The sequence below is a fragment of the Periplaneta americana genome, chromosome 13 (genome assembly GCF_040183065.1).
Source record: "Periplaneta americana isolate PAMFEO1 chromosome 13, P.americana_PAMFEO1_priV1, whole genome shotgun sequence".
NCBI classification, from domain to species: Eukaryota; Metazoa; Arthropoda; class Insecta; order Blattodea; family Blattidae; genus Periplaneta; species Periplaneta americana.
In genome coordinates, this window is record NC_091129.1 from 31,007,501 (window position 1) to 31,026,990 (window position 19,490).

At 34.7% G+C, this 19,490-nt stretch overlaps 1 protein-coding gene across 1 annotated transcript in view; it reads left to right on the forward strand.

Annotated features, from left to right (window-relative positions):
* Positions 1 to 408: 408 nt before the first annotated feature.
* LOC138712644 (uncharacterized protein CG3556-like) overlaps positions 409 to 19,490 on the forward strand; it is a 70,116-nt gene continuing 51,034 nt past the window's right edge. The window contains exons 1-4 of the mRNA XM_069844612.1: positions 409 to 502; positions 3,711 to 3,936; positions 16,296 to 16,399; positions 18,246 to 18,389. Of these exons, the coding sequence (XP_069700713.1) occupies positions 409 to 502; positions 3,711 to 3,936; positions 16,296 to 16,399; positions 18,246 to 18,389 (568 nt within the window). The remainder of the gene's footprint in view (positions 503 to 3,710; positions 3,937 to 16,295; positions 16,400 to 18,245; positions 18,390 to 19,490) is intronic.

Here is a 19,490-nt window from a genome sequence, read left to right on the forward strand (position 1 = left end):
AACTAGATTTGCGGTACTTCGCTACTATCATCGTGAAACACATCAGTCTTTATTTGTTCACTGAATGTACACCGTCTTTCATAAGTCTGTGAAACATTTTAGAATTCCACCACAAACAAGCTACGCAACGGATGATGATAATTCTTACGCCGATAGAGAGAGAAACTCCAAGTTTTTTTTTTTAAGGAAAAGCCCGCTCTTATAGTTGCCATAGTTTGCCGCTAGGAGACAGTTGTAGCAAATATGGTGTTCAGTAAACATGACCGTCATTTTGTGTGTTGCAATTTCTACTCAAGAGCTTCGTCCATTATGACTGTACAGCGATGATTTCGAGCAGAATTCCAGGAGGCAGCATCTGTTTCCAACGGTATCAAGAAATGGTATGAGAAATTCCAGATTTATATGAAAATGTTGGAAAACTGCCTGAAGGCACAGCTGAATGAAGACATGAGTAATGATTACATCTTTCAACAAGGCGGCTGTCTGGCTCACTACCACGACGGTATTTCAATCAAAATTTGCTATAAAGGATAGGATGCAAGAACAAGGAGATGACGCGTTAATAATGTGGCCACTCTGGTCCCCGGATTTAACCCCATGACTTCTTCTTGTTGGGGTTTGTGAAGGATAAGACTGTCTTTGTGTCTCTGTTCCTACTAATCATCAACCTTATCACCACCGCTGTGGCTCTGATCGATTGTGATATGCTGACATGAACGTGGGATTATTATGGATTATCACTTATCACAGTTGTCTGCCGTATCAGCAGAGGTGGAAAGATTGAACATTTGTGAAATATGTAAAAGAAGAATTTATGAGTTTGCCTGTATTTCAGTATAATAAAATTTGTTATCTGTTGCAAAGTTTATTTGTGGTGAATTTCTAAAATGTTTCACGGTCTTATGAAAAATAGTGTACAGTCGTGTTTTTTTAGCTTATTCATCTTGCCAAGATTTATAATGCTCTATTGACAGGGCAGGATTTTGGTATAATGCATCCCCTAGGCAGTGCTAAAATTTGCCGCCCCCCAACTCCCACAAACAGTTTATGAGCAGGAATTAGTTTAGTTTAAATTAGTTTTAAATGAAATGTTACAATTCAGAAAACAATAAATTACAGGAATCAAAATAAATGCATCTTAATTGTCAATTATAAAGATTTCCTTCGCACTTTCTTCAGGGAGAAACCATTGTTGATGTCATCAAAGTCGATCTGACGAAGAACATTAGATTGATTCAATGCAAAGAAAATATAATATTCATTATTGAAACAAAATTGATTTGTAAAAGGCAGGCTGTGGTGTATTTTTAGGCATTGGTTTTGTTGGTGGAATAATTATTACTATTATATCTTACTTTGATAGAAAGTATAATGTATATTGAAGAATAAACTGTAACTCTTTGCGGAATAAATCTTTCTTATCGAATTATATAGTGCACATGCTGGAAAGTGATTAAATAGTATTGTTGACCATATATTATAGCCTATTGGAATAATTGTAACAAAGAATTCTGGTTATTATTCATAACGATAATATAATAAACACATCCAATTTGATTTTCAATAATGCATTCTTGTTTACACAAGCAGTTAAATTTAAGCAGTTTCATAATATAATAACGTGATACCGGCATTACAATATAATTATGCAGCTGCACACTTTCCTTTTACTCTCGCCACGACCATGACAATGCGATAACAAAACAGTATCATCCGACTTCCACAGGAAAGACTTACCAACAAGTATTTTAAAAACAAATTTCACTGTAAAATGAAAATGAAAAAGGAAGAGAAAGAGAGAGAGAAATAGGAAATGCCGCGCTCCCCCCTGGAAATTGTCGCCCTAGGCATCTACCTAGGTTCCCTAGGCCTAAATCCGGCACTGTCTATTGATAGAATTATGATGGGTTTGCGAATATTTGATCCTATAGAAATTGTTCCGTGTTAAAAGTTCCGAAATATCCAAACTAGAATATATGTTCATTCTAAATGTCCAAACCCGAAATATTCTTTGTTATTTATACATCCGCCTCTCATAACAGATGACCATATAGGTCCGAAAAACAATTAAAAAAATGCATATTTGGAATAGAGAGAAAAATCAACACAGTAGGTAGCAATCATAGTACAATATGCAATTTAGAAAGTTTAAAAATTAAACATTATATAAATGATTATGTAAAATGCGTATGTATTTCTTTAAGATATTTAAACAAATATTTTTAATATCTTGGGATGTCATATCATATTGTTTTAAAATGTCAGTAGTATATTTAAACGCCGATCCGCGGGCACCAAAAAGCAAACCTCTCACCTCCCATGTGTAATCAATTGCATTATATCTCTCACTCAAGTGAGGAACACATGGGCGGTAAATGACTTGTTTTTCTTGATCAACCGCTAATGCTTGAGATACATCCTTTTCGAACCGTACAATTGGGTCCAATATTTTGGTCCAATATTACTGCCTTCTTCTGTCTATTAAGAGCAAATTATATCCGCTCGTCTGTTATTGCCATCCTCAGATATACAATGTAGGCCTACTTCTTCATGTACTTCAAGATTTTATTTTTCCTTAAATGTGAGACAATATAAAAGCGAACATTATGATGACGTACTTTGCGCTATAAATCTCCTTTCGGATATAATCCTAGCACATGACCAGGAGTCTCGGTTGCCTCACTTCTTTATCTATTATAATATTAAATTGAATAGTGAGTAGGATTTAGAAAAGAAATACTTTATTTATTTATTTATTTATTTATTTATTGATTGATTGATTGATTGATTGATTTATTTATTTATTTATTTATTTATTTATTTATTTATTTATTTATTTATTTATCTATTTATCTAACCACTACAGGTTGCCATTCACAAAGAGTACCATGATACAATAAATAGAGTAAATGCCTTGAGGCTTAGTGATACCGTCAACTCGGGCTACTTGGACCTTTAAGGTGTTACTTGAACCCAGAAGAAAAAAATATTTTCGTCGATGTAAAATAACAGTGTGGTTTTTTCTCTGCAAACTTTCATCTGTACAAATATTTTCACCTTAGTTACTCCAATGGTAAGTAAACATTTTTTTCTTCTGGGTTCAAGTAACACCTTAAGGGTCCAAGTAGTCCGCGTTGACGGTACATTGTTAGAGTGAAAAATAACAATTTGAATTAGATTGAAACACATTATAATAAACGAAGTAACGTCAAGAAGATGCTAATTAAAGTCATAGTCCATATGTATGATGCCTGAAAATAGCTATTGATCCTTTGAGAGTTGCAATTGTTAGCTATTTATGCAATAAGTATGTAATATCTAGCATTGTATGAGAGTATAAATTCATATAAAATAAGTAGCCCTACAATGTTGAATATAAAGATTGGCAACGATTTTGATACTGTTTTCTTAAATAGCGGACACTTCTTAATAACGGACATTTATATCTCCCCCAGCGGTGTCCGTTATTGGGAAGATTCAGTTTATAGTTTACTCACATAGTACTGGTTATTACAGATAAAAATGTGTGCTTTAGACGTAATTGTTTGCCGATTCTGAGAAGCTTGCAAATAAATCTGTAATTAGGGCTGCTCTGGATGCACTCTGTCAGTTCAGACATCACTAAAGGCTTAGCGCTACTGTTAAATTTTACGTATCACAAACATTCCGATTAAAGAAAGCTTATGAGAAATGATTTATGTGTGTTTCAGAACCACGTCCTACAGCGCACCTGGTGGCAGCTGACGTGAGCACACATCGGGCGCTAGAATGGCTCCTGAGGCAAAGACTGGAGGACTGGGGATGGGGCAGCGATACCCCGCGAGCAATCCTCGCCCTCCAGCTTGCGAACACGTCCACATGGTTCGGGCCTGAAAACCTGGAGAGCCAGCTGTCGGGCAAGCAGATGGAGCTCGAAATCATGCTCCAGCTCTGGCGGTAAGATATTTATTACTCTTCGGCAATGATGTTGAAGATATACATATATATATATATATATATATATATATATATATATATATATATCAGGTCTAAGGGAAATCGCGTAGAATGAAGGTAAGCGTTCACTACATCGTATCGCACGCATCGTCTCTCGCCAAATCCGTCCACGTTTCTCGGAAGAGCAACTTTTCCGATGCGTGCGATCATGGCCTCCTTTAATAAGTCAATTTTATTTGCTCATGTTGTGCCATGTTCAGTGTCACGCCAAAATGGCAGACGGAAAATTTATTTCGCTTGTAGAAAATTGCGAAGAATTATATAATTTGAGGCGTTCCCATTACAGTAATCAAGTCATTTCTTACATGTATAGTATGTAACCAATATTTCTTTCGTTTCTTCCTCTTCAATTGAGATGCATGAAGCAATTACAAATTCTTATTCGCTAATAGTCATAATTAATAGACCTAACCTCAATTCCTCTGTTTTCAGCAATGTCAATATCGTACGACGTCATGTTTCAAACAGCTGGTAGGGGAATCCGATGAGGCGATGAAGTGGAGCCGTTGCAGTGAACGCACTGCACTTAAAATATCCGTTGCGTGCGATTCGTACTAGGAGTGCGATACGATGTAGTGAACGCTTACCTTGAGAGTGAATTTCAGCTTTTCGTAGATTCATCTAAGAACGTGGTATCATTTTTATATAGGTTATGATGCCAATGGGGCTTATCACCGAGACCTAGCATTTAACAGGTGAAAGAAATAAACTATATATTCAAAAATTAAATAAATTATATGTAGGGCGTATAACTTATCTAGTCGACTTTCTGAAAAGTCGATGTATACACATTTTCGAAATGGATTAGATTGGAATTCGACGTTTTTTCCTTATATCTATATTCTATAAATGATTGTACAGGGACATCATTTTATTTTTACTAACATTTCTAATATTAACTTGGCTGTACCTTTGGATTAATGGTTGAGAATCGGAAACATCGTTTGCTACCCACTTCCACGACTGGAGTTCGATGATACTGGCGTAAAATACGAACAAATCACTCTGTTAGGTATAGGAGGGAAGAAAAGTAGTTAATCCATTTACGTAAACTAGAAAATATCGCGATTTTGAGTTTGATAATTTTCATTAGATTTTTGTGTAATCAAAATACAGTGCAGTATTAACAATAAGTGTTTTTACTCACGAACTGAGCTATCCATTCGGACGTATTCATTATGCAGTGAATATTATACTGTCTACAGCACATTAGCGTACAATATAGAGAATGAAGTTAAATTGAAAAATAATCATAATATGGATATTTAAACACATTTTTGAAAATTGTGGCCGTTCATTTCGATATAGGCTTCAGTTCTTTTGTGCATGTTATCGTACTATAGACTATTATAGGCATGCCTAATTCCAATGATCACTTTCGTCCTTCGTACTAATAACTCATAATTCTGTACTTACTCTATAAAAGAGTACTTTACGTACTGTAAATTCAATCTTCACTTCTGCCCGATCTGAAAAGATAAAATTTCTCAAAATTTCTCAGACATGCTATCTACTGTCCGTCCAAGTGGTATTGTCTCAGGGTCTTAGAAAGGGGGGAAATCACGTGACAATTACTTAACTAGGCCCCTTTTATTTAAGTTATTTTAAACAGTTGTATAATATTACACAGACGTTCAATTGCTAACAGAAATTAATGTTTTAAGGAAAGAGCTAAGACAGTCCAGCCACTAGCCTTTAAAGAGGGGTGAGCAGAAGCGGGTGAGGGAAACCGGGATGCGACGTAGGCAAACGGACGACAGTACCTGTGCGAAAATATGATTCAATATTGAAAGCTCTTTCGTCACTGCAAAACGCGAACATATTTCTGGAACGTACTATACTCATTATCTCAGTAGTGTATACTATGATCGTAAGGCGAATATGACTGCATACGCGGCCTTGGTTCTGTGTGGAGGACGGTTGGAAGTTTACTAGTAGAGGGGGTGGGAGTAAAGTACATTAAAAAACGCAGGTGCAATAAAAATTGAAGTAAAAATAAAATGATATTCCTGTACCATGAAAAGACGAGTGTTTGTGTACTTATAGAACTTCAAACTTTGAACATTTTAAAAATGTCTTACAGTAGGATTTTTTCAATTTTTTTACACAACTCTCTGAAAAAGTCAATTTTGCCATCCGGTTTTGTTTGTGACGTGCAATGCATGTCTGTAGCATTCATATTTTCCATTAACGCAATAGTTTTCTTATTGTATATCAGGATAACAATGGGTTTATTTATTTGCGTTGTCGTCCTCTTGCAACTGAACGACATACTTTGCACTAAATTGCTTTCTGTTCAGTTACTTCACAATATTTATTCTTTGGAGAATATTTTTTCCTGTGTAGCTATGCACTGAAATCCTAATAACTTCATATATAACACTCTCTCCTTAAGATCACTGTAATCGTTGGTTGTCTTATGCTGAGTGTAAACAGGGACTGCATGACGTAGATCAGTAGTCACAACCCTGTGTGCACATAACCTGTTTTTTTTTTTGTTTGGGTTCCGAAACCGCCAGCTCTGGTAATAAGTTTTGCTTTTGTTGCTGCTAAGATAAGATCTTAATTCTTAAATGTTCCCATATGTGAAACAACATTTGGTAATTATGCATAACAACTACAGAAGCGATTTTAAATTTTATTCTTTCACAAAACTCTACATTTTTACCCCCTTTTTCAAAAACACTTGATAACAAAAGTAGGAAAACAACGTAAACTGCAAAAACTTAATGTAATATTTTTTTTATCAAAAACCTTAATTTTCACTCCTTGTCAAGAGGACAAATATAAGCAGCAATTATCTAAACTAACCTAACCTAACCAAAATAGCCACACAAAGACTGAATCAATTTCACAAATTCGTCAAACTATGTCAAACATGATGAACCTTACCTTAATTCGTAGGATACAGGGCTGCAGCTGCTCTAAAGAATGCACACATTCTCTCTTCCATTAGATATTTACACTTTAACATATATTCTCCCAAATATCCAATGATGCAACCAAACGAAAAAGTCCACAACACTAAGTTTACTACGTGCCAGGAAGGTACCAGAACGACCAACTTTCTTCCGTTTCGCATACTTCCGGTATAATCTCCCGCAACGGAAGTTCAAATCCGTCTTACTTACTCTCAACTCATGGCAACACACTTCGAAAATCATGCAATCCTTAATAATACCGTGATTCACGAAATAGTCTACAATATCCTCCTCTCTCAACTCTATACAGACAAAAAACGAAATTCTACATCCATTACAACTCACAGCGATAGACCACCTACAAGAGGAGACTAATGCACGCACCAACTACGAAAAACTACAATCATACAACCAACGACTTAGAGAAATTCTAGCTCGTAACATACAGCTATCACTTAACCACAACCATACAATCATACCGAAAAAATAATCACCCAATAACAACACACAACGCTTTATGAATTAACCACAACCATCCAATCATACCGAAAAAATAATCACCCAATAACAACACACAACGCTTTATGAATTAACCACAACCATCCAATCATACCGAAAAAATAATCACCCAATAACAACACACAACGCTTTATGAATTAACCACAACCATCCAATCATACCGAAAAAATAATCACCCAATAACAACACACAACGCTTTATGAATTAACCACAACCATCCAATCATACCGAAAAAATAATCACCCAATAACAACACACAACGCTTTATGAATTAACCACAACCATCCAATCATACCGAAAAAATAATCACCCAATAACAACACACAACGCTTTATGAATTAACCACAACCATCCAATCATACCGAAAAAATAATCACCCAATAACAACACACAACGCTTTATGAATTAACCACAACCATCCAATCATACCGAAAAAATAATCACCCAATAACAACACACAACGCTTTATGAATTAACCACAACCATCCAATCATACCGAAAAAATAATCACCCAATAACAACACACAACGCTTTATGAATTAACCACAACCATCCAATCATACCGAAAAAATAATCACCCAATAACAACACACAACGCTTTATGAATTAACCACAACCATCCAATCATACCGGAAGACACATCACCTAATAAGAACACACAACACTTCAGCCAATCAAATCACAATACATTAAAAGTTATGCACTCAAGAACATAGTCTTCTAAACACGAGAAAAAAACCAAGTTCAATTCTACTTCATATTTAAAAAAAAATCTACTCTACCTCAACCGTAAGTGACCTACGCATAATATACACATACTAATAAACAAAATTCAATACTAAACACTACCAGACCACCAAAAATAACAAAATCGCTTCTGTAGTTGTTCTGCATAATTACCCAACATTTTAATTAATAGGCTACTAAATGTCACAAAATGCACTGTGTCCGTAAAGTCATACTGCGGTTTCAAAACTATTTATTGACATGCTCTTAAAGATTACACATGTCAAATGCATATTAAATACGAGACCACTCATGAAGTTCCCTTGTATACTACCGGTAAAAGTTTTCGATCAGTTATGAAAGCTATTATAGACTTTATTTCAATGTACAGACACATCGGAAAAACTAAATAGACCAACAAAATAAATATTTCCTCTCGCTAACATTATGATATGATAGAATATTCAAAACGAAATCCCTGTTTTAACCGCAAATCCATAGTTCTGATAGGTGATCGCAAACTTTTGACCGGTAGTGTATGTGACAGATTGAACAACTTCTCTAATTCTCTCTTTCAAATGATCAATATCGTTCATACGAACATAGTACACACGTTGCTTAACGTATCACCATAGCTAAAGTCTAAAGGCGTTAGGTCCGGGGATCGTGGTGCCCATACCTTCCATTCACTCCTTCCTATCCACCGCTGTGAAAATGTCGTATCCAGAATGTCGAGAACAATGCTGTCGTAGTGTGGAAGAGCACCATCTTGTTGAAAGATGACGCTACACAACGTTTTGCATCCAACGGGCTGCCAGCTTCCTTAATGTTATTTATATGTGGCGGTTCTTCATGTACATGCGACGATATTCAAGACGAGCAAGCGTCACGGATTCAAATTTCGCAAGCCTAACGACGCATTGCCCTTTTCTCTGCATAGTCCATAGCTTGACTGACTGACGAGTAGTGGCGCGATTTGCTTCGCTGTTAGTCACATGATTACCTGCGCACATCACACTTATTCTTTACGTTTCCGAAACTCTTTGCGATACTCTTCAATGCAGTGTAAATATCATTTGGTTTCGTTTCATTTAGTCAGTATAGGTGTCTGAAACCGCACCATGACTTCACGGACACAGTGTATTATTACTGAAAGTTATTTAATCATTAAGTGCACTGTACATAAACCTTTTCGAAATTTTATGTCACAGCGTACCAAATCCAAAATTAAATACACAATAACGTTTTAATAAAATATGGATTAGCATAAAAATTGCTATATAAAACTTGAAAGAGGTCCAGATAAATCCTAAATCAAATATTGTTATACAGAGTGAGTAAACAGTATAGAACAATGCTTGTAACTTTCTTATTTCTAGTTTTATGAAGAAACTATTTATGCAAAAGTTGCAAGATATCAAGAAGGATTATTTTGAACATGTTTTCTTTCAAATACTATGCTTTTCATTTAAAAAGAGTGTGCCAAGGAATCTTTTTTTTTTAATGGCACCATGTACTTATTTCCCCATTTTTGGTTCTTCAGGTCTCAGTACGTACAAAATCATTTTTTTTGCCATTTATAAACTATTTTTTAATTACTCCTTTTGATGTCAATGTATGTGTAATTACTGAATAAAGGGAAATTTTGAATGCTTCAGTACACCAATTTGAGGAGGCTTTGGATTAAACGATTTCAGACAAAAGCTAATAGAAAGAAATGAATAAAGCTAATAAAAACAATTGAATAACAATGTTAATATTATTTAAATTTATAACTAAAAAAACACATTATAGGATATGCACAATTGAAACTTAACTGCAATAGTAATGCAATACATGGATTTTAAAGCAAGAAAACACATTAAAACCAAAATTAGCATTGTTGTGTTGTATCATATGTTGATTTAAGTCCATAAAAGGTGCTCAAAATGGCCCCCATTTACTATCAAACAATACATAAATATATCTTTGAAATTGTTTAATATTTAACCATTGTTATCCAATTTTTTATTAGCTTTTTCACTTCTTTCTATTACTTTTTGTCTGCAATTGTTTAATCCAAAGCCTCCTCAAATTGTGTACTGAAGCATTAAAATTTTCCTTCATTCAGTACATATACTACTAGGTTCAAAAAGTTCCCGGAATTTTACTACCATTTTTCGTATTAATATATAACAAGGGATATTATACATTTGTTTTGTTGGTAACATTCATGATGTCATTTCCTTAAAGTTTGTTGATAATGGCAATTATTGGTTTTGAGTTGTAGGCATTTGTTTATCATAGTGTTTTGTTTGTTCGTCGCATTTTGTAATTATGTCCACAGAGCAAAGTAAAAACATCAAGTTCTGTGTTTTGCTGGGGACATGATCAGTATGGCTCATGAAGATGGTGATTTCTTAAACAAAATGAAACTGGTGCTACTTGTACGACCCAGTCCCTAAACGACAGTCATCTGAGTGGAAATCGAAAACATCTCCTCGGAAGCAAAAATTTCCTAGGGACACTTCCAAAGGCAAAGTTATTTTAAATGTTATGTTTTATTTAACGACGCTCGCAACTGCAGAGGTTATATCAGCATCGCCGGATGTGCCGGAATTTTGTCACGCAGGAGTTCTTTCATATGCCAGTAAATCTACTGACATGAGCCTGTCGCATTTAAGCACACTTAAAGCAAAGTTATGTTGGAAGTTTTCTTCGACTCTCAGGGTCTCATGCACCATGAGTTCATTCCAGAAGGTCGTACTGTAACGAAAGAATTGTACGTAGAAACCCTCCGTCGCCTCTGGGACGCAGTCAGAAGGAAATGTCCAGAAAAGTGGGTAGAAAACAACTGGTTCCTTATGCATGACAATGCACCTGCTCATCGCGCAATTATTGTAAAGAATTTTCTTGCCAGGCACAACATAACTGCTTTGGATCACTCACCATACTCTCCTGATCTCTCACCACCTGATTACTTTCTGTTTCCCCGTCTGAAAAGTCATCTGAAAGGACGGAGATTCAATGCTGAAGAGGTTATCGCAAACGCGACGAGAGCACTAAGACGGGTTTCACAAAATGGCTTCCAGGCCTGCTTCCAGGAACTCTACACGCGTTGGCAAAAGTGTGTTGTTGCGGAAGGCAACTATTTTGAAGGGAATGCTGTAGAATAGTGTTTAAGGTACGTTGTTTCTATGATGCTAGCAAATTCCGGGAACTTTTTGAACCTAGTATGTATATATTGTCATCAAAAGAAATAATTTTTACAAAACAATAATTTATAAAGGGCGAAACAAATATGATTTTGTACGTACTGAGACCTGAAGAATCCAAAAATAAGGAAATAAGTATATGGCATCATTAAAAAAAAACAGACTCATTGGCACACATTTATAAATGAAAAGTAAAGTACTTAAAAACATGTTGAAAATATTCCTTCTTTGCTACCCAGCAACTTTTGTATGAATAGTTTCTTCATAAAATTAGAAATAAGAAAGTTACAAGCAGTGTTTCATACTCTTTACTCACCCGGTACTACAATAATTACTGTAGCTTCACTAAGCTTTTTTTTTTTTTTTTTTTTTTGCTCTGCTCGAAAATCTGTCCCGTTGGATTTGGTACCTTTTGCAAAAATTTGTCATACCGTGGGATCAACTTTTGTATTCCTGTGTCGTAGAAGTCTGCCGCCTGAGGTCGAAACCAGTGTAACAGTCATCTGCACCTCTTTGTCATTGTGAAAATGTTGACCGGACAGAAATTTCTTGAGGTGTAAGAAAAGATGGTAGCCTAATAGAGATATTCTGAACTAGCACCAACAGATCGCGCGCGTACTTTGAGGGATGCGCTTTGCGTGTGCATTTGTTTGCTGGTATATAAACATTGAGTGTATTAATACATTAAATACTCTTAGAAACAACTCAAAATGCCAAATTTTTGTTGTGTTCCTTTATGTAAAAACCAGAAAAAGCCTTTTGTCTTCATTCAGGTCCCAAAATATTCTGAATATATGCTTTAAACCTTAAAAAAATGTAACTAATTAAATTGTGCCCCGAAAGTATTAAACAAAAATAATTACTTCAAGGAATTGCTGGCTACAGTTTCGTTTTGGAAGAGGAAAAAGAAAAATTAATAAAACCATAGGAGCCTCGATAGCAAGCTACTCGTATGTTAGCTTTAATTATATTCAGTACTTCTAGGAATCTCCGAAGTTTACGCCTGCAGTAAACTCTCGATTAACTGGGATGTTTATTATCCAAGACAATCCATAGTTAAATCCATTTCGTGAATAATGTTTTTAATGTGCTGCAGACTAATTATTAAAGCCATGTTTTTACTTCAAATTTTCAAAATCATCCTACGTAGTATTCAAAACTGCATGTCCTTAACCTACAAAACGCAGGAATAATCGTGATACTACTGCGATCATATTATATCATTCTTCCAAACGTTGCATTTGATCTTTCTGCAACTAGAGAAAAAAAAAAGAGGAAATGAATCTCGAAAGTCCCTTCACTATAAAATAATAAACACATTGGTGGCTGCATATCCTGTTTCTAGCGTACGGTACTTACAATCCTAATGATTAAAGAGGCAATATTCACCTTCGACAAAGTTTCTATTTTTTATTTTTTTTTTTTTATTCGTGCACCTCGTTCTCAAAGTTCTCGTTTAGGTTAACACTTATTCAATTTTACCCTTGTCTATATTCTGCATAATGCAGATTTCCCCATCCATCTCTTAAGGGGAATCGCTCAGTATTATACAAGTTTACGCTATTATTTATTGTAAATTAAATTAAATTATGAGGTAAGAAAATACTGAATTACATTAAATTATACTACGTTATACAAAATAATTATAAATATAATATTGACACGTACAGAAAACCAACAAGCGGGAGAACATTATCAACTGTAGCATATGACGCTTGGAACGCTCCTGCCACCTAACGGTAAAACTTCGCACTAGATATCCCAATTGCTGGAAGCGACATCTGGCCTGTGGGATGAATGTTGAAACATCTCCCAGCTGAACTCCTGCTGAAGATCTGTTATGCGCCTAGCCGCATATGGTCGAGAGATTACCAACATTTCTTACAGCTCAAGAAATTCCTGTCCGGTCAGCATTTTCATTTTCAAGCGATGCAGGCAGCATTTGATCCTACGGTATGACAAATTTAATGTCTCAACTCCGGTGGGGTATATGTTTAAAAATAGCTCAACAATTATTGCTGTATCTGTTCCAATACACCTTTCCATGAAATGGAGTTTTCTTTCTCTAAACGGCCCAAAGAAAACTTACTTTCTGGACGCGTTTCGTATGTAAATGCATTTCAATCAATAGGCTTTTGCATTAATGAGAATGCTGAAGAATAGAGGCTGGTTCACAATAAACTGGGAACGGAAACGACAACGAGAACGAAAATGGGAATAATGTTAAAATGAACGGTTTTAAATGTGAGCATTAACAGTAATTAATTGTGAATGCTCACATTTAAATATATTTTAACAATATTTTCGTTCTCGTTCTCGTTGTCGTTTCCGTTCCCGGTTTATTGTGAACCAGCCTTTAGACGACAAGAAACAACCCGCAACACCCCATGGTAATACCACAATTTTCGCACTGTAATGAAACATATTGTAGGCAAGCAGAAAAAGCCGATATCAATTAATTACGGTCAAGTGCAATGCGATCTATTATAAGATCAATGTTTTATATTTGTGCGTGCGTGTGTGTGTATTCGCACGTCCCTCAATTTGCCGTTATTCACTCTGACTCTACAAGCGTAGCTCATAGATGTTGCTAGTGCCGAGAAGCGTGGTATAATTTTAAAATTTTGAAGTTTTATTTACGTAACTTAGGTAAATGTCTTACTTTCTATGACATAATTAGGATAATAATGTGTGTTTGGAAAGAGAATTTCGAATACCTTAAGCTTAATTTTCGTCATAAACTGCAGATTCTATATGGTCAGTCAAGGAATACTTCATTCTTGGGTGCTCTACCAATGCCAATGGTATGTCGTGCTCCGAAAAGTCCATTTGAACACAAGAAAGCATTCATATGGACGAATGTAACATATTTTTTCTACGGTAGTGCGTGAAGTGCAATTTCACGGACTCTTAGCAGTGTGTGAAGTGATTTTTTTCAACATTAGTGCGTGAAGTAAGCAAAGTGTGCATGAAGTAATAATTTGAGGCTATCGAAGAAAAAAAGATTTTATGGTACACATTCGTAAAGTTGTATTTTGACAATCGTATGTTTGAGAAACTCGACAAGCCTCGTCTCTCAAACCTACACTCCTGTCAAAATATTACCCACGTCACCAACTTGTATCGTAAATTACTATTTTACAATATAAATATGGTTGCAGTTTTGTGACAGAAGTTACATCTAGCCCTCTGTCTATTATTTACCTCGATGAACACGCCAAATACCAACAATTACTGTTTTTTTAATCATATTACGATTGAGATGGAAGTGTACATTACACTCTTGTTTATCACACGGTTCTTTAATTAAACAGCCTTGCACATACTAGTACAGAACTCACTGTGCACCTTTCAGCCATATTACTACTGAAAATTTCTGCAATCAAAAGTAAATATAAATAACTAAAATATCACTAACAAACTACTAGTGGAGACATCTATGGACGACAGTATACACTGAACTTGAAGTTACCTCAACTGTTAGTTACAAGCGCTTATAAATCTACATTTGACTTTCCGGAATATCATGAAATTTATCAGTACAGTTAAATTTATAAGAGCAGTTAAGTAACTGAGAGTTTACTGAGATGTACCAGAAACCGGGCATTACTACTTGGCAGTTATCTTCCATTCAATGTGAACCATTGTGCAATTCATAATAATAAATAATCCTGATTGTTTTCAATAATGCATTATATTGATTGCTTTTAATCACGCATAATCCTGATTGGTTTTATTAATGCATAATACCGATTTTTCTTAACAATTCATAATACTGATTGTTTTTAATAATGCATAGTATTGATTGTTTTAATAATGCATAATACTGATTGTTTTTAATAATGCATAATACTGATTGTTTTAATAATGCATAATACTGATTGTTTTTAATAATGCATAATACTGATTGTTTTAATAGTGCATAATACTGATTGTTTTTAATAATCCATAATACTGATTGTTTTCAATAATGCATAATACTGATTGTTTTTAATAATGCATATTGCTGATTTGTTTTTAATAATGCATAATACTGATTGTTTTAATAGTGCATAATACTGATTGTTTTTAATAGTGCATAATACTGATTGTTTTTAATAATGCATAATACTGATTGTTTTTATTAATGCATAATATTGATTTGTTTTTAATAATGCATAATACTGATTGTTTTTAATAATGCATAATACTAATTTGCTTTTAATAATGCATAATACTGATTTGTTTTTAATAATTCATAATACGGATTGTTTTTAATAATGCATAATACTGATTGTTTTAATAATGCATAATACTGATTGTTTTTAATAATTCATAATACTGATTGTTTTAATAGTGCATAATACTGATTGTTTTTAATAATGCATAATACTGATTGTTTTAATAGTGCATAATACTGATTGTTTTTAATAAGGCATAATACAGATTGTTTTTAATAATGTATAATACTGATTGTTTTTAATAATGCATAATACCCATTCTTTTTTAATAATGCATAATACCATTTGTTTTTAATCATACATAACAGTGATTGTTTTTAATAATGCATAATACTGATTTGTTTTTAATAATACATAATACTGATTGTTTTTAATAATGCATAATACTGATTTCCTTTTAATAATGCATAATACTGATTTGTTTTTAATAATTCATAATACGGATTGTTTTTAATAATGCATATTACTGATTGTTTTAATAATGCATATTACCGTTTGTTTTAATAATGCATAATACTGATAGTTTTATAAAGCATATTACTGATTGTTTTAATAATGCATAATACTGATTGTTTTTAATAATGCATAATATTGATTGTTTTTAGTAATGCATAATACTGATTGTTTCTAACAATGCATAATACTAATTTTTTTAATAATGTATAACATTGATTGTTTTTAATAATGCATAATATTGATGCATCTATTACTCGTTTCAGGCATCATGAATCAGCAATGACTCCAGGTCGATTGGCACAATACACTCTAGCATTGAACGCTATTTGTCGAGATCCAAGACAATTTCACGGCCATGATCTTATTGGTAAGTTTGTATTTTCAAGATAGCTACAATATGATGTGACATGATTTAAAAAATTTAATGCATCAGCACTTCTTTCTAGAAACCTTCGTTCATCTCCTGGGAAGCACACTTTTTGTAAACGAATCTTTCTTCTCGTTACAATTTTCGTCTGGAAATTTTTTCTCCACCTCCTTTTACTGTCATTTGTTCATTCACAGTCGCATAACACATGCAACATATCTCATATTATATGTTCTTATGTTACTTGCTGCATACAAAACACGTCGAACGCATTCATTGCGTTGATTTCGTGGAAAGATATGGGATTGCGAATTTCTTTTTTATTTCTGAAAAATGTGAGAAAATGGCAATTAAAAGAGAATCACTTCGAGAAACCAACCTACAGTACATACAGGATGATTAATAAATTCTTACTAGGGTTCGGAAATCGATACCTCAGTTATCATAAGACACAGTAGAAGCAATCGCCTCACATTTAGCGAATTTTAAGACGCTGGAAGTTGTTTACTTTTCACCAATGAACGTCATGTTTTCGTTATGACTTCCCCCTAACGGTTAAATTTATAAGTATATCATGGCGCCTATTACGAATACAAACTTGGATAGATTATCTACCGATATGAGTGTTTTTGCTATGTACTCGTAGGTTATGGTTATTGAGCTATCAACTTCCGAAACTCCGGAGGGATTTATAAATCACTCTGTATAGCGTTTTTTTACCAGGAATTTGACTTGCACCCGCTGAGGTTTGAAACCAGTTCCTTGTAGTGAAGCCAGCATTCTTAATTTTTTTCCTCGACGCTAAGACAAATGTTGGGATGAGACGCAATGAAAATGGGCGACGAAGGTAATCCCATTCTTTAAATTTGTTTTGCTGGTACTTCTTACTATTTTCATTTTCTACATTTTCGTTGTTCTCCTCCGAGGAGTTCTTAGTTCTTTGGACATTAACTTCGCTGTCTGTAACATGTTCATTATTTTTACAGGTTCCCACTGAAGAAATGGTTAACTAAGCAGTGGGTTTCACAAATGAAGAGAGAGAAATGATTTCCCACAATACATAGTGTTTTGTGTTCCGCACATTTCGATAGAAAAAAACACATGTATTTTGTAAACGAGAGGAGACGTTTGTTGCCCAATGAAATACTAACTATGAATAATTTCGAGGGAAAAATTGTTCCGGGGCCGGGCATCGAACCCGGGACCTTTGGTTTAACGTCCCAACGCTCTACCAACTGAGCTACCCGGGAACTCTACCAGACACCGATCCAATTTTTTCCTCTATATCCACAGACCTCAAAGTGGGCTGACAACATTCAAGCAACCAACATTGAGTGCACACTAACTCTGTGTGACTTAAATTGTGGTTTTCTGTTAAAGAACAGTGACGTGTATTATGCAAATCAAGATTTCAGGCATAACTCCCTGTAAAGTTTATTTGAATAATTTCGAGGGAAAAATTGTTCCGGGGCCGGGCATCGAACCCGGGACCTTTGGTTTAACGTACCAACGCTCTACCAACTGAGCTACCCGGGAACTCTACTGATCCAATTTTTCCCTCTATATCCACAGACCTCAAAGTGGGCTGACAACCGTCAAGCAAACAACATTGAGTGCACACTAACTCTGTGTGGCTTAAATTGTGGTTTTCTGTTAACGAACAGTGACTTGTATTATGCAAATCAAGCTTTCAGGCATAACTCCCTGTAAAGTTGATTTGAATAATTTCGAGGATAAAATCTTAAGACGACTATGTTGAATAATCGTATAAAAGAGTACTGCAGTTTTTGTTCTTCATCCAACTTCGCATTTAATACTATAAAATGTGTAATTTATTTACTTTTAGGGTCTCTTCAGCATCATGAGGCGGAGCTGGATTTTGAGTTTGCATTTTCTTCTTTGGCTGTCTGTAGCTCCGGAGCACATGTTAGAAAACGACAGATACGGCGTCTCCTGGATATCGCTGTAAGGGCCAGTGACCATAATGTTGGTAAGTTACTAATCTTTCATGATAACCTAAATATGCAAATTCTATCTATATGATTATACAGGGTGATTCACGAGGAATGGCGGCAATGAACCTCCGGGTTCCGTAAAAGCCAGTAAGTAAGTAAGTAAGTGAGCAAAAGACAGAACAGAGTGGAAGTGTTTTGTGAAAACAACATGGAGTCGACATGCTCCATAATGTCCTTTGATTGATTGATTGATTGATTGATTGATTGATTGATTGATTGTATTTCTGTATAAGCCTTGCACGGAAATACAGAATGATCCATATAAACCTTTACCATTTTGATTAGTTACTTATATCTTCCTTGCGGAATTCAATGTAATCTTTAAATAATTTATTGAATTTTATTATCACAATGACTACGAGAATCTGTACAAGTGGTCATGACTGAAATAAAACGACTGCTGACTTCCATTACTGTTGAGAAGTGTATTTAGTGAGAAGTTAGCAAACATACATGAGACATGTTGTTTTGGATAAAACCTACGGTACTGTATTACAAGTTCCTTGATTGCAAAGCAAAAGACATTTCGAATAGAGTCTGCTGTACGTGATATTCCACACAAATCAACAATTCTATCGTCTCCTCAGTGATAGTGGTGAAGATAGAACAGCAATGCCTCATATAGCTACATGATGAGCGATAACATTTAATGTACTTACCATAGAAATCTTTATCCCGATTAAGCCAGAAATAGGATAGCCTACTCAAGTGGCAAGTATCAGAGAGCAGCTGTACACGTTAAGAAAAAAAGCATTGAGCATATGGGGGCTGTTCCATCAATCTGTGACTGGGAGGAAAAAAAAGTCTTAAGTCAATTTTTTGTGAAAATGAGATTTTTATATATTCTCAAAGCAGAAACTATTCTCTACAATCTGGTAAAAGGGCTAAAGTCAAATAAGACTCCTGACTGGATTTATAGAGCGTTACCAAATGTCCTAAGTACTTTTTGAATCAAGCATACACACAATAAAGGGTTTAAGAATATTTAATACCGGTACTTTAATCCTTACGAACAATCACATGTTTACTTTCCATGCTTCCTTATTGAAAAGTCTAACTTGTATTTTAGCCATTTT